A 16664-nucleotide genomic window follows, 5' to 3' on the forward strand; every position below is an offset into this window, starting at 1 on the left:
GTGATCATATTCGATTTCACGCAGCAGCATGGAACGGCATTATGTGGTTCTATCAAATCAAGCCAAAACTTGGCTACAACAACGGGATTGGCTGCTGCATCAGACTCCACGTATATATGTGCATCACACTCTACGTATATATATATTACTCTACGTAAATACATTTGCATGCTCTATATATATATATTATATGCGTTATTCCTAAGCATATATATGCTTAAGGACGTATATGTGTATATATATCTATATATGTTAGTATATGCTAACATACATGGCATATGCATTTGCTGTAGGCACTCACGCGCATTATTCTATACATATAGACTGCACTTAAAATAACACAGCTCTTTTGCAACATATAACTGCATAGGTGTAAGAGAAATATTTTTCGGAATAATACGAGTATTATTCTGAAATAATATAAAGAAACGTGATACACCCAAAAGCACGTTTGCATTTTATAAAAAGTTTATATTGAAACTTTTGTAAAGCGGACGTGAGATAAAATCAAATAACGTGAAAAATGAATTTTCCTATATAGAACGCAGATTTTGGCGAGTTAGGTTCAACTAAATTTCTCCCGCATCGAATCTTAATATTGCAAAATGACATTTTCTAGTTCCGTTATACTATACGTACGCTCGTAAACGTATATTTGCCGCAAAACGGGCACATTTGGCAATGAGCGGTACTCTGCCGCAATGCGTTCTCCAGCGGTATACTTTTATACTCGTATAAGTTACACGCGCGATATCGAGAATGATTTTAAGTGAAGCTTCATTGAGCTTGGCTTACCGCGGTACCGGGATATCCGAAGATCTATCTTGGCAAACTACGTATCCGGAAATCAAGCCATATCCGGAACCACGAACTTCCAATTTAGCTAAACGACACGAATGGGGTGCCCCGAAACTTACGGAAACTGGACACAGAATCATTTCTCGTAAAGTTCAGTTTTTATTACAGGGAATATTGAATGTTTGATGATTCTCTGATTAAAAGTGAGAGAGAGAGAGAGAGAGAGAGAGACGCTTCTTCTGGAATTCAAAAAAACTCTAACGAAGAAAAGTAAATATTTCTCTTGTTGAAAATTTGAAATTAATTTTTAATTCAAGACTGTTATAAAGATATTGCAGCTGTTCATACAAAAGTGAAAGAATGATGACGCTGTTAGACATTTCCATCAAGAGAAAATATTGATAACAAACTTCTCGAGAAAAATGTTACAAGACCACTTTTCAACCATTCCGAGACACTCTGTAAATCGCGAGCCGTATATTCCGTCGACGCTTTCATTCCAAACATTTCAAATGCGTTTTGTTTCACAAAGCGAGCTACGCAATGGTCAATATATAAATGTAAGGATATCTCATTTTTATTGCATGCTCGGAGGAATTGTATAGTGAATGCGAGCGAAATAAAGTGTGAAAAGGCACAGCCGAAAAAGGGGGATCTCTCCATTTTGTTTAACCTCAGCCTTCTTCAATATCTCCAGCGCCGTTATTTCACGGCTGTTGCTGCTACGGATTATGTATATATCGTCGAAACCCGGCGGAGTTGACGCTTCTTCGATTTTACGAAGGAGATTTCAAAATCTCTGGAGTATACGCATTTGAGTCGGGTCGCGATACGCTCGGCGCTATAAAATCCGAAATACCGCAAGAAACCGATTCGCGATTCCCACCTAAAATACGAGAATCTGGGTCACGTTGTACAAATCATACGTATAGGGTAATTTAGGGATACGGATAGTCACACATAAACTACGATGTGCGACGTTAATAAATATATCATCACTACAAAAATCATTTTGCAATTTTCTTATTGTTAGAAGCGCATTTAAAAACTTTTAGTTGCAAAAAGTCAGAAATTAAATCGAATTTGAGACAAATACCGCATATGCAAATTTGGATAATGCAAACTCGGCCACGTTAAACACGCCGCAAGTAATTTGATAGTTTCGCTCGTAAAAATGATCGGAGCGCATTTAAAACTTTTAGTTGCTCTCAACTTGGATCTCAATGAATTTATCTGTCGAGAGCTCGCCGGGAAATCTCGCCAAGTTCTACGCTCTAATGGGGCTGTACGAATCAGAAGCTTAATACAGTTTAATCTAGCGTCACTTCCGGCGCGATAAATAGACAAATGCAAATCTCTGTCAACTAATTCGCATTCCATCTTGTATAATGAGAGTCAATAATCCTCTTACGGCGTCACGCGGGCTCGCTGATAGCGAGATATGTATCATATCGCAATGACATTTCATTGCGTGCAGATGCACAAAGGCAGTTGCGTATGATACACGTGACGTTATTGTCATCCGCACATCGCGGTGGTGACCGACGTACGTGTTACGATCGGAAACCGCCGTCGCCATCGTACCGGAATGCAGCGCAATAAAACGTGCAGTAATCCTCTTCCACAATAGCATTAAGCTCTGTGACACACAAATCACTCGTTCGTACTATGCGAAATAAAGTTGCGTATATACCTAACGTTTTGCAAATCGCTATTTCCGATGGTTTTACGAATTGGTTCCAATTAAGATTTGCTCAAAAATTATATCGAATAACTTGATTTCTTTCGCGCTTCGCAATCTATCGTTTTTTTAGACATAATTTTGAAAACTTGAAGGACATGTCCTCCGACGAGGAAATTGTAGCACGTCGGCGAAAATTTAAAGAAGCATATATTGTCTATAAATAAAACAACGTTACATAAAACTATCTTGCAATACAAAGGAAGTCTGCACAATAACATCAGCTGTGATTAAAAATTTGTTAGCTACGTTATATTTAAAATCCCGTTACGTTGCCGTCTAAGCAAGTTTGCTGGCCATCATAAACTTTCACAAACGTTTCTCTTTGCTTCATGCAGCTTAAAAGTTACGTGAAAAAGTGGGCGTTTGGTTTTAAGGTCAGACGTCACACCTTTAAAGGGCGATAGGGCACGAATGGAGTGTATCGTTATTCATGTCTCTTGAGACAGCCTATACATCTATGAAGTTTCATACGAATTGATGACTGCTTAGGCGAGGTGGTTTCTTGCAAGCAGTTTGTTTTGAAAGAACAAAATTACACGAAAGGGGAACAACGCGATCGAAAATTCGGAAATGCTTCTTGCGAATTATGATTTAAAGATCATCCCCGATTTTAAATATTTGCTCCGATGCGAAATTACTCGAGTTATCTTAGAGGAGATAAAACGCATGACATAACAAAGCTATGAGGCTAATAGGTTCTATTATATATTCTATTAAGATCGAAATGTTATTCCCACGCGAGTGTTATTATCTCCACTGCCCGCTGTCAAAGTGTTGATCGTTCTAAACCTAAACACCGGGCGTGTTTGTACGAGCAGGCGATAAAAGCAGCGCCGCATGCGTTTATGTGTAAATCCGACTGTGTCAAACGCACCGGTCCCAATCCCTCTGGTGATAATTCGGAAATCGCAGTATCCCGAAATGCGTTTGAGGTAAAAGTGATCCATCGCGCATATTCCCGTATTGTATCCCCGCTGATCTCTTAATCTCATAAACGATCCGCGATTACTAAAGCGACACAAAGCGCGAGTCAAATATACAATTAAGGTTTTTGGCTAATCATTATCAGTCATATCTGCAATGATACCGTCAATAGCGAGAAATCATGCGTGAATTATTTTTGCAGCTATACATGTCAAAATGAACTAGTTCTGTCGCATATTCGATAGAATAGATTTTTGAAATATGCCGAAGATTACTTTTTTGATACGTAAATTAACAGCCATTCTTTCCAATTTTTTAAAATAAAATTTAACTTGGAAAAAAGTAAAGGACATGCGTCTATATAGATTTAATTACACAGCCATTTATTACTGGAGATGAATCAAAAGATAATTTTTGGCGCGTTTTAACGGTCCATCATATTTGAAAAAGAAAGATTATTCGCATAATGCGGATATAAAAGTTCGCATAATTTTTCGCCTTTTGACGTCATAATCCAATATAGGCAATAATAGCTGCGACGAACGAGTGCGCGCAAGCATAATAGAACTGATTACGGCATATCCATTTTACACGCATTTCTTTCTTCGGTATCATCTCAACGATAACATTATCCGTGCAGATAACATTATCCCGAGCTCACGAGTAAACTGGCGAACATTAGAGATATGTAAATGTCATACTTACGCCTTCGAACCTGTCTTTGTTCTTGGCGTGCTGGGCGATGAAACGGGCGTCGTCGATGGTCTTCTCGATCTCGCGTACCAACGGCTTCTCGAAGGTGGGGCTGACGTCCTCGTGAGCGTATCCAGGGCTAGCTGGCCCAAAGAGGTCGTCGTCCGCCCCGGGCAGTGGCAGCGAGGGTAGGGGCTCCTCAAAGCAGGGTGCGACGGTGCCGACGGTGCCGACGGCGCCGAGGTCGTACCTCGTCGCCGGCGGTGGTAGACCGTGCGGCGGTACCTCGTACTCTCCGCTGAACCTCTTGCCGTAGTACGTGTCGTACTTATCAGTCTCTGGAACATGGAACACATCGGTGAGGATGCTCGGCTCGGGCGGCTTGCCGTTCGCCGCCTCGATATCGTCCTCGTCGTCCTCGTCGTCGTCGATGCCGTCGTCGTCGAGGCCACCCGTGCCGATCCCGGCGCCGTCCCTGTCCTGATCCTCGTCCTCGTAGTCGTCCTTCTTCGGCCGTTGGATCCAGAGGAAACGCGGCAGCACCTGGATGAACAGTATCCGCGTCCACTTGCCCATACGGTGGGTGACGGGCGAGCGGAAGTTCACGTTCAGTATGGCTATCGTGACGACCACGGACAAGGTCACCATCACCATCGTGAACAGCAGGTACTTGCCCAGGAGCGGCACCGTCAGCGACGTGGGCGGTATTATCTCGGCCAGCAGCAGGAAGAACACCGTCAACGAGAGGAGTATCGAGATCGACAGGGAGACCTTCTCGCCGCTGTCGCTCGGCAGGTAGAATACCAGCACCGACAGGAAGGATATGCCCACGCACGGTATTATCAGATTCACCGTGTAGAAGAGGGTCTTGCGGCGCAGAGTGATGTTGAACACGATGTCGGGATAGGGCTCCTCGCAGCATATGTAGAACGCCTCGTTCCTCACGGCAGGCACTTTTAGGATGTCCCACTCGACGGAGATGTAATAGTCGGTCAGGTCGATCCCGACGTCGATTTTATTCGAGTCCTCGGTCTGCAGAAGATGCTGCAGGTCGACCTGCGAACACGAGAAGGACGATCGTATGTGAATTTAATATCAAATATCTGAAATATCGTGTGTACACACATATCGATATTAAAAACTAAATGCATAAAGGGATATTGTTTGCGGTCTCGGTAAAGTAAAGTAAATGCGATCATAAATTCCACTCTCTGTGGCAGAATCGCAATGAATTCTTTTTAGCGTTGGCTAATAATAATTATAGTTTTTCAAATAATTATTCCTGAAATAATTTCGCGGTGCGGAATGTTTCGCCATGTGTGAACTGCAACGTGGAATGTTTTGCTGTTTACATTTTCGAAATGTTTTCCGTGTAATATTTTAACATCGAGATTTCGTAGCTTTCAAACTTCGTTTAATGTTGGCATAATAAAATATATACCTTGCACGCAAATACGTACTACGTATGAATATTTTATCTTAAAACACATTACCGCAAAATTCATGCGTATATTATTAAAATAAATTTATACTTTACATTAGCAAATATTTAGTACAGCCTAGATATTTAGCACTGCATAAAATGTGAGTGCTACGAAATTTGCATATTGTACATCAGCCGAAAAATATTTTTTATCACTGCAACTGTTAATTACATCAGATAATAAAAGTTGAAATTATAAAATAAAATGTACTATTTATGTATTATACTACAATAAAGAACTGAATTTTAAAGTTTTAGATTGATTATTATTTCATAAATATTCCTTGCTTTCTTCTAACATTTAAAACTTTTCAAATGTCATAATGTAGGTACGTAAAGAGTTATAAAACAAATTATAAAAATTAGTTTTATAATTAAAATAATTATTATTATATGAGAGACACACAAATTCAGTTGACTGTTAATTTTATTTCAGTTTTATATAATATAATATACGTTCAAAACAAGAACTTTATTAGTCTGAAATTGCAAAAAAAAAGTAATGATGATGACAAAGAGCAACATAATTTTTTGATAAAGATTACAAAAACAATTTAAATTAAAAGATCATTAAATTAAATTATTCGTCTCCTATTCATTCTTTTCCTCATTTCTTCTCGTTTTATTAGATATATGTCATTATCATCGACAGAAACATTTGTGTAGTATAAGCATCAGTATACATTTATATTAATCTAAATTCTGAAGTATACGATCGTAATCCGATGCATCTTCCTTGCGATAGCATTGCAATCAAGATTTGTAATCCAACAATCCAACTAATCTTCCGAATGAATCCCCGGCTTTCAAACCACGCGTCATTGAAACGATCTCGGAGGCCTAATCCAAAACTGCATTAGCTAAATCCAAATTGTTATTCCACTTCATCGCATTTGGCATCCTAATCCTCAACTACTCGGCAGTTCGATGCGGTATATAATCGAAATACACCGACGCTCTAGATAAATCAGCCAACACAAGCGCTCCGAGTACCTAAAGATTGTTATCTTAGCGCGCGCTGTCTATTCGGTGCTCCGGATAATCGGCGTCCCGGAAGGAGTTGGACGGACAAGCGATAGCAGCAGCATGTGCGTAACATGGTTCTACAAATGTAAACGCGTTAATGTACATGCTCCGTTAATTAACAATCTCCTAGAATCTAGATTAACGTGCCAACTTTCACGAATTGAAATTGAGTGTAAAATGGCAAGTAATGTTCGATTATTGAATAAATACTGTATATTAATATTCTGACGAAGAAAAGGCAAAGACAAGAATATTTTCTGAAATATAATATCAACAATTTGCATCTGCATTGTTTCAAATGTTTTATATACGAGAGATGACTAAGAAAAGAAAAAAACATATAAATAATTTCGCGTCGTTCGAATCTGAAGAAGACAATAGCTCGAAAGAGTCATTGTGGCTTAACTGGCTGCGCCTTAGGATTTATGGGTTCCACGACTTCTGCACAAAGACATTTCTGATACAGACCCTAGCGATAAATAACATCTCGCGGTTGACTTTCAAGGGTGTGCCGTGGACATATATCCACTCGCACTCTAAAGCAATACAGGATGTTGGAACATCGCGCATTTTCTCTCATGTACAAATGCTAGGAGTTAAATCGGAGAATTTATTTTAGCCGCTTATCGTACTAACTCAAGACACTAACAATTTTCTAGTAAAATTATTATAAGCTCGAAGGATATCGAGCATCTCAAAATAAATTAAGAACTTTGAATTGAATTTCGACGATGCAAATTTTGTTTTTCATTTGATTCCAAGTGAATTTTATTCTAACAAGATTTTAACCCGCGTTTTGGTGGCTCATCACATATTTAATAAAAATTTGTAGTCTGATGTTATAAAATATCCAAAAGTTGTTGAAAGAAATTCGATTCAATTTCAATTACAGAAATCCTATAACTAGCCGACTATAAAACACTCTTGTGTACCTATGTGTTACGGGAGATTTTCTTGATCCGCTATGCAGTGTCGGTGTCGCCATCCAAATCCATTTCATCCCTCGGCACAGTCGACTCTCAAGATACGCGATTATTTAAAAAAAAAGACAGAAAAAGCAGAGACGCGGAAAGGAAGAGAGCGAAAGGAACGGAAGAAATTGGATACCTCTAATGGCCGCACGAGATAGAGGTTTTGGTTATCTCAAAGTCCTGCGAAATCCGAATAAGGTTTGGGGAGCCAAATCGCGACCGCCATTGGAGTTTCGCTGGATGATCCTCCCTGGACCACTTTCGAGATCTGTCGATAGTTCCATGAGCAATCGTTGTTCGTTCACTGCGCCTTTCGCGCGCATTTTCTCATCGCGCTGCTTTAATCGGATTCGTTTCCTGATTTTTCAATTCCAATCCTCCTTCGAAAGGGAATCAAGGTTTTCCCTTTTTAATTTCAGTTACAGAAGAAATCAATGTGTAACGACCTATTTCAACTTTTTCCAACGTCGTTAAACATTCCAGTTTGATAGAGTGGAATAAAGTTATGAACCGATTACATAAGTCATTATCGTCATTATTTTTCTAAAAATTGTATAATAATCCTTGAATAAAAAGAAATTAATAAGTTTTCTTTTAAAAAGCTACCGTGTTATATTTTCTATTGAAATATTTATCTCTCTAAAGAATTTAAAATTGGATTTTTATATCATATTTTAACGTTGAATGTAATACTGATTTATATCGCTTCATAATGAAAGTATATTAGCGACGAATTATTATGTTGATTTATTGGCACCGTGAGTGATATGTAACCATTTAAATCGACGCGCAAAATTGACGGGAATATCGATCAAACGGTATCGACTATTTTTCGCTGTCTGACGTAAATCGTGGCCTCTTAAATTTCAACCGTTCTATTCCTTGATAACCCCGACATCTTTTTCGCGGTGGAAAATACGCCCGATACGCACGCAAGACATGCCGATAAGAGGAAATTGAAACCGAAGCGCGGAAACGGAAGCTATCCGCCGCGCAGGTGGATGTAGGGTTGATCACTGGCGGCACTGGTGTGTTTTCGAAGTGGCTAGCGGACGAGCTCCTCTGTCGAAATGGCTTATCCTCGCACAGACGTGGGATTTATATCCACGTCTGTGCCGCTGTACAGCGGTAAAACTCTCGCAGACAGGCGGATTTGTCAGTGACGGATATATCCGTTAGACGCGAGTGGAGTCTCCCGCTTGTCGGACCGAGCGCGAAGGAAAACACGATGGACGAGACAAACAGGCGCCGCGAGTTGTAATCACCGAATTGTGACGTTTTATCGACGCTTCAACTGCTCTCTCTCTCTCTCTCTCTCTCTTTCTCTCTTACACACCACACATATACTTAGTTTCTGCTAAAATTAGAACTCGTGGAAAAGAATACCGTTGCAAAAAATGCGGCTCTTATTGCACAAATCGGAAATACGATCCCTTAAGTAATGCGGTAATTTTTAGATACTTTATAGAGTTATAAAGAATAATTTTCCTACGTACTATACTGCAGTAATATAAGGAGGAAAAATTAATTGAAAGCTGAAGAAAAAGAACAAAATGAAAATAAATATATAATTGATTAAAATTTATTCTATAGTGTATTTAATTTATTTGTTAAATAAAGAAAAAATATTCGTCTTTCTTATAAGATGAACTAATAGTATTATTTTATGGTCAGATAAAGATGATTTGGCGGAATTGCACAATTAAGATAATGTGCAATTAGTGGTTTGAGGGATACGAAGCGTTGCAGTTTTTAAGTATTCAATTTGCCGCACTAATGCGCGATTTTTCTACTTCTAATTAGCTGTCGGATAAAGTTATCCGAGAGATTACAGCTTTTCTGTTTCTCTCTAGAGCGTAATAAGACTAGAACGTAAACAGAGAGATAAGGTGAGCTAATTTACGGGCAAAGTTAGCCGATGCTGAAGAAGTCGGCCTTTAAACATTTCTTATAGATACTATTTAGATACTTGCGTCTAAATTTATCGACAATTTAATTGTTTTAGTTAAAAATCCTTCAGTTCATCAACATTATGAAAAAAAATTTGTTATACATATATACCTAATAACAAATTATAGTAATACGTTAATAGTAATACTTTTGGAATGCATGTATAATTTTATAAACGCGTATAAAACTTTATATATAACATTTATGATTTAGTAATAAAAATATATAAAATCTGCCTTTCCATGCATAACATGTGAATATGAGTGTAATTTAATGCAAACGATGAACGTGTACATAACATTATTTAAATTACTTCTGCTTTGTATATCCAAAAGCTGTAGAATATATTTCATAACAGAATTTTTATAATTGGAAAATACCGTGAAAAAAGCATCTCTTTTACTTTTGAGAAAAATATGACATTCATTTATATTTGAACTCAAAATAAATTATCATAAAATATTCTACTTAAACTACCCTATTTCATGTTGTACGTTCGAGATTACAAGTTCCAAAGTTTTTTATGACTATCTTTTATATCTATATTTATACTCGTGGTATAACTTAGGGAATAAAATTTTAATACAAATATTTGACAGGCATAAATTTATGATCTCTACATAAAATAAAAATTCACAGTGTCATACTAATTAATTAATTCCAATCGTAATACTTACCGTATAACCATCGTAAGTCCACGAACCAAATTTCATAAAACAAGTCTGCTCGTCGAAGGGGAAGTATTCCACGTCGATCTCGCAAAATGATTTATAGATCGCCGGTGGTTTCCACACGACTTTCCCGGTGTGATGCAAAATCGCTTTAGTCATGATGGTCACCTCGTAATTACCATCGGCACTGAAAAACAAAATCCATAATTCTCGTAAATATATTTTGTCCATTAAACAACAGTCTAAAAGAGAAAATATCGCCAAAACATTCGAGCCTTGAATAACGTGTTCTCCCATTGTTAAATACAATTTTGATATTTGCCGATTTAAGGTCGATGCAGACACAGCCGTGCCGTATCCGTACCGTGCACGAAACAGAAACATCAGACAAGGATACCTATTGTCTCCATTTTTGTCTAATGTTGTCTCTATCCTTGTCTAATGTTAACGATACGGATACGGTACGGGTACGGCACGGCTGTGTCTGAATCGACCCTTATAACGTCACGCATGTCGTACATATTTGTATGGCGCGATATAGCGCATTCATATAAACGAGGCACATGTTAGCTTCACATTTTAATCTCTTCGCGCGATTATCTGCGAAATGAATGCCTGTTCGACAAAAAATATTTCATATTAATATCGTTCCGTATAACGAGAGTTAAACTTATGCTCAATGGTGTAATTCCGCTCTAGATAAAATCGTTTTCTAAATTCTCCCGTATTTCGCGAGACTTGCGTTTTCATGACGGAGAAGAAGCGCTGCAACTCGAATCTACAACGTCACAGCAGAAAATTAAAAGCTTCCTGCCATATGTAAAGTTAATGGAAACGGTACCAATCGATACTCCGAAAGTCCGAATAAAGCGAAGCGACGCTTCAAATGTTATTGTGTGAAAATTTGACAAAGCGATGTACGCTTCGATGCGTACATTGAACGCGAAACAGCTGTACCATCTATCGCCGCAACCATTTTTCTGCTATAAATTCTTCTAGAAATTAAGTTGATCCTTTTTTCTCCTCTAGCTCTTTTTTCTCTTTCTCTCTTTATTTTATAAAAATTCGTATAAATATTTCGAAAGCTTCTCGGGACGTATCACTATCATATTTTTTAATTAATCATCGAACAACAGTTAATATATATCAATACTCTTTTTAATTTTTTAAAAAAGAAGAAATAACTCTCTAACTTAATAAAAGCATGAAAATCGAACTTCCTTCCTGACCTATATCTATGCGACCGACAATGAAATACTTTTTGCAAAATAGTTCATGAAATATCAAATCCCTTTGCTCTTTATTTAATTTGATACCGATATAGTAAAAAAATTTACTTTTTTAAACTCTTAAGAAGATAAGAATAACTTCCTTATTTCTTGTTCTTCAAGATCCTTAATTAACAATTCCATGTTATTTCAATTCGTCGATGCTCCTAAATTCCGTAGGAAACACAGGAATAATCTTCACACTAAATCTAAACCAAAATTGAATCATCTGGCTGTTCCGCGCTGTCGGTGTGCAAGCTGAAAAATTTCGCGCGGAATTAACACAGAATGTCACGGTGAACTTACGGCGGGCGCGATATGAAAATCCGTCAAATAAACGATACAGGTAGACGTCAGGGCGTTTATGTTATTGCGTTAGACTGAAGAAACAGTGCTCGCGAGAGAAATATACTTACTCGCCGAAGTAATACGAGCTAATACGATATTCGCAGTGCCACGGCCGCACCGTCGCAGCTGTCGCTACTGCGACCGCACTTGTTGCACTATTTTCGGTCGGGGCCGGCCGTGGCATTCTTATTAGTTCGGCACGCCGGCTATTGCTGAATTCTGCTGTGCCATGTGTGTCGATCCACTTCGCGCCGCGCCGCGCCGGTTCCGCGCCAATTCGTGAATTTTTCATCCGACGTCTCGTCGCGCCGTGCGCATGTGACGACATTATCTCCGCGACTGACCTCCACCGAGTCGGAACGGGGAGGACTCTTTGACATATAGATTGTCGATCGGGGAAATAATTCATAATTTTAGGTATTGCAGTGTACGTAACATCGTGGTGTATATACACGCTGTATAAATATCAGAGATAAGAACTGGATATTCTTTTATCTAATGAAACTAAGAAAGTATTAGCGTCCGAAAATCTAAACTGACGAGACAGAATATTGCTTTTCATTATAATTTATCTGAAGAAATTAAAAGTATAATTTTTACAAATCTCAAAACAAAATGAAGACCCTAAGATGATCTTTCTTGATAAATGAAAATTCAGCGTATTAAAAGAATTAAAATTTCGAGAAAACTAACGAACATTTTAGAGGAAATAACAATTTAAACAAAATATAAGACTTTTACGTCAACTGTTCGTGAAAAGCGAGCATTTGTTTGCAACAAAAGCTGCATATTGGATAAAGTTCGCGCGTCTGCAAATCCTATTATACAAGCTTCTGAGCTTTAATGTAGGTCTCCTGCACTTTGTGGTCATCCGATAATTATATTTCTGTTATCAAACTCTGTATAGAGAGGCGCGCGGAGCTAAAAATAAGGGCGACTCGCCGTAACTGTTACGGCTTAGTCTACAATGCACGTGCAGTATGCAGGTTGCAGCGAATTGTTGCGGAATATAAGATCAACTTTCTACTTCAAAACATGATCATATCAGATGCATTGACATAATTTTTCGGTAGATTACATTGTGTGTCTACGTTCTATCTACATTTGTATATACGTGACAATTAAACTAGAAATTCAGAAAATCTTTTCTAACAAAAAGTAACGCCACCATACATTTTTAAATCACGCAACGTATTTCTGTCATTACGACAATAATTCTTCGCGCTTCTACATTCGATTTCTCGCAGCTTTAAAAGATGTTAGATAACATAAAAGACATAGAAAACAGTATTTCACGGCTGTTCTCCGAGAATGTATCGCACAACGCCTCTATTAACCGCGTGCAGCCTCTAATTACGGCCGATCAAACGATTATTATCTTCGTGAATAATGAAAGCAACCGTTATAATTTTGATAAGTGGATCAGGAAGCACCGAAGATTAATCCGCGCGTAGAATATTGTCTGTAAATTAGCCGTGATAAATATCAGCCGAAAGTGCTCTCGACACGCATTAGAACGGAACAGTGATAAAAGCGACTCGCGCGTGGTTAATAATGCAGAACAACGACGGCTAGCTCAAAAGTGACATTTTAATCGCGGCACGTAGTCGGACGATGCTTAAGCTTTGTTCTCAAAGCGAGCGGGATTTCTCGGCGAGAGGAACGTTCGCGTTGTTATGGGAACGTTATACATAATCTCGAATGCTACCGCACTATCCTGCTGCCAGTCGGTGAAAGATAACCGTTCACTTAATAACGGAACGACTCAAAATCGTCTCTGAAATCACGATTATCCCGTAGCTAAACCTTAAGAAAATATCTCGCGGAAATTTCACGCGGCAATAAAATAAACGCGATAATACGACACGTTAAATACATAATGTTCTTTCCGTTAGATCTTTTGAAGAATTATATGAAAGCAAATTATGAAATATATTTTTATCATTTTTGCGTTGTAAAGTTTTACAATTATGATTCATATAAAACCGAGGTGTGATGTCTAAAAAGAGATTTAAAAAAGAGAAAGAGAAAGAGAGAGAGAGAGAGAGAGAGAGAGAGAGAGAGAGAGAGAGAGAGAGAGAGAGAAAGAAATTACGGTGTTCCACAGGCCGAGCCATAATTTTTGCGCTTCGCCGGTTAAAGACAAAGTGGACGCTGCAAGCACCGTAAGAAACGACGGGCGCGTTCCACGAGTTACGTCAAGAAAGTTCGAAGACTCAATTAATCACGTTTTTTTCGTGCTCCAGACGTGCTTTATGGCGCGCTTCTTGCGCGGGCACGTCATGTAAATCTCAGAACTCTGTGCAAGTAGTAAAACCACCGTCGACTCCGACTCGACGGCTTCGAGGGCCGCGGCATCGTCTTGTCGCAATCTTAATGATAACGTCTTTTCTCTCCCCGTTCCTCAATCCGATCGTCCCTTCCGGAAAGGCCGGACAAGTCCTTCAAAAAAAAAACTTTGCTTTCCCGCGCAGCGACATAATGAAAGATGACGTCGTCCTATCACTGGCCAGAGCAAAATTTGTTACGGTCAGTAATACAACTACGACATTAATTTAACTAATTATATTTATTTTATTTCTTACTTTATACTTTATTGCAATTACAGTTGAAGAAGTAATTCTTCGACTTTATATACTTTATTTAAAATTATTAGACACTCTAACTAGTTGACTAGATCAGTTAATTGATACCTACTTATTACATATCATATACTAATCTCTTTATGCTTGTATTTGCTGATTGAGTACGAGAAATCTATACCATATTTTTGTGTCCAAGAATAACGTAACAAATGTTGCTGAGCGCAAAGTCCATAATTTCCTAGACGATCTCACAATTTTCTTGGAATACACAATACGTATTGACAAATTTGACATTTGCTCAATCTACCGCTACAAAGAGTTGAATCGCGCGCAACGATTGTAAACGACGGCGCAATGCTGACCTATTTCGAGTACGCTTATTTATAACCGCGTCAGAATGCCGCCCTTCGCCAGGGATCGGTCTCTCGTGCCGGAAAAATATGACGCGTCATTTGCGCTGTGCTCCGCCGTTCCGTATAGAAACCGTTTTCCCGAAGCTAGGACCGGAAATTCTCGTGTCGAACCGTGACAACGACATCGGTCGACATTGCGAATCGCTGGCTAGTACGGCTGGAGTCTACGATAATCTTTTCCGCGTCTCTTGCTCGGAGAAACGAGCGGACCGCTATCCGGACCATCGGTATCCTCTTACCCGGTAGTTTGTCCCACCTCAACGAGGGTGTAAGACTCGATATATACTCCCGGCCTGAATGGCGGAATCGTTGCACAACCGCATTCCGCACTGTGGCAACCTTTATGGACGATATTACTTACACTTCCCTCGCCCGTCTATCGGCAATCGTTCCGGGGGGGAAAGCTCCCTATTATCGTAGATCTTGATGCTTATACGATGTAGCGCCCATGACCAGGACAGACTGATCCCGCAATTGATTACGTGTTACGGCGCACATGAGAGCGCTCACGGGAAAGCATCGAGCGAGTTGGACGCGAGCAGCAGGGCTTGGCGGTTGACACTTGCGAAATGCGAGTTGAATAGCTCGGAGAGAGAGAGAGAGAGACAGAGAGACAGAGAGACACAGGGAGAGAGGGAGAGAAACCGAGAGAGACTAAGTTATCCCATAAATATAGCAAAAGTGAGTTTGGACGCGCGCTGCGAGTATAGAGCTTACCGCTACGGAGTTTTCCTTTACTCCCTGTTGTTCCTTCATCGAGTTCATCCCCCCTTTATATCAAACTCACGTCGTATTCGAGAAAACGGTCGCGTATCGACGCAATTGCGACGCAACACGTACGTGTGATTACTTGGAGCGAACGATACTTTGTTACCGGGCCATCCCCGCTCTCTCTTTTTCTCTCTCTCTTTCCCCCCTCTCTCTCTCACATTCTCTTTCTCGCAAAAGCAACTGGAATGGATTACCGCGGTGTGGTCTGGGATGAGCTGCAGGTGCAGTAATCCGGTGATAATGGAGTAACGAGATTCGCCCTCACGTACGTTTCCTGCATATTTTAACTCTGCATTTTGCGGCACGGTCGTACGTTGCGCCGCGCCGTCGGGTCGTTGTGCCTAAGCAACCCTTTGGCCGCCATTCTACTGACCCTTTGCGTACATATAAACGCATATTCACTTCGCTGATTGCACCGAGACTTGGGTAATTTTGTTGAAATCACGATGTCGGCGGCGTGCCGCGCCGCGGCAGTTCGTTCTCGTTAATAATAACCAATTCTACGCAGTGTTCATTAAAAAAATAATTGTTCGAATCTTCACGTTTGTCTAATATTGCTTTGGATTTTTAAATGTTGCTTAGTTCATTAAAGAACAAAAATCGATAACACCATTTGATTAAATTACATAGAAAGAGAGAGAAAAAAAATATAACATTTCATTTAAAAAATCTAGTAATTAATGAGTGAAAGAAACAATGTAATTTCTAGTTAACCTGTATAAGAAAGCATTTCGTTAATTTAACCTTAAATTTTATCAATAAAATTAAGTCATTAAGATCATCTTTTTAAATGTGTTTTGATATATCATCGAAATAATGCTGCTGTGAATGATTTTATTGAATCATCACAGTTATACATCTTTTTATCCATTTGTTGTAAATCATTAGTATCAGAATATTCAGTATTCGAATTAAGAATACTAAGAAATAAAGTATCATGTGACCAAATAATTTCTTAATTAACAGTATGTTTATATAGTTTACAAATTATTTTGCTGATTTAACAAATTAATCCCAAC

The 16664-nt window shown here is 39.1% G+C and overlaps 1 protein-coding gene across 1 annotated transcript in view; it reads right to left on the reverse strand.

The window, feature by feature from the left end:
• Positions 1 to 16664, reverse strand: part of Nachralpha1 (nicotinic acetylcholine receptor alpha1) — a 140147-nt gene that overhangs the window by 23094 nt on the left and 100389 nt on the right. Inside the window, exons 5-6 of the mRNA XM_071789894.1 lie at positions 10267 to 10447; positions 4172 to 5215 (exon numbers count right to left, since the gene is read on the reverse strand). Coding sequence (XP_071645995.1) covers positions 4172 to 5215; positions 10267 to 10447 — 1225 coding nt within the window. The remainder of the gene's footprint in view (positions 1 to 4171; positions 5216 to 10266; positions 10448 to 16664) is intronic.

The sequence above is a fragment of the Temnothorax longispinosus genome, chromosome 10 (assembly GCF_030848805.1).
Source record: "Temnothorax longispinosus isolate EJ_2023e chromosome 10, Tlon_JGU_v1, whole genome shotgun sequence".
NCBI lineage: Eukaryota > Metazoa > Arthropoda > Insecta > Hymenoptera > Formicidae > Temnothorax > Temnothorax longispinosus.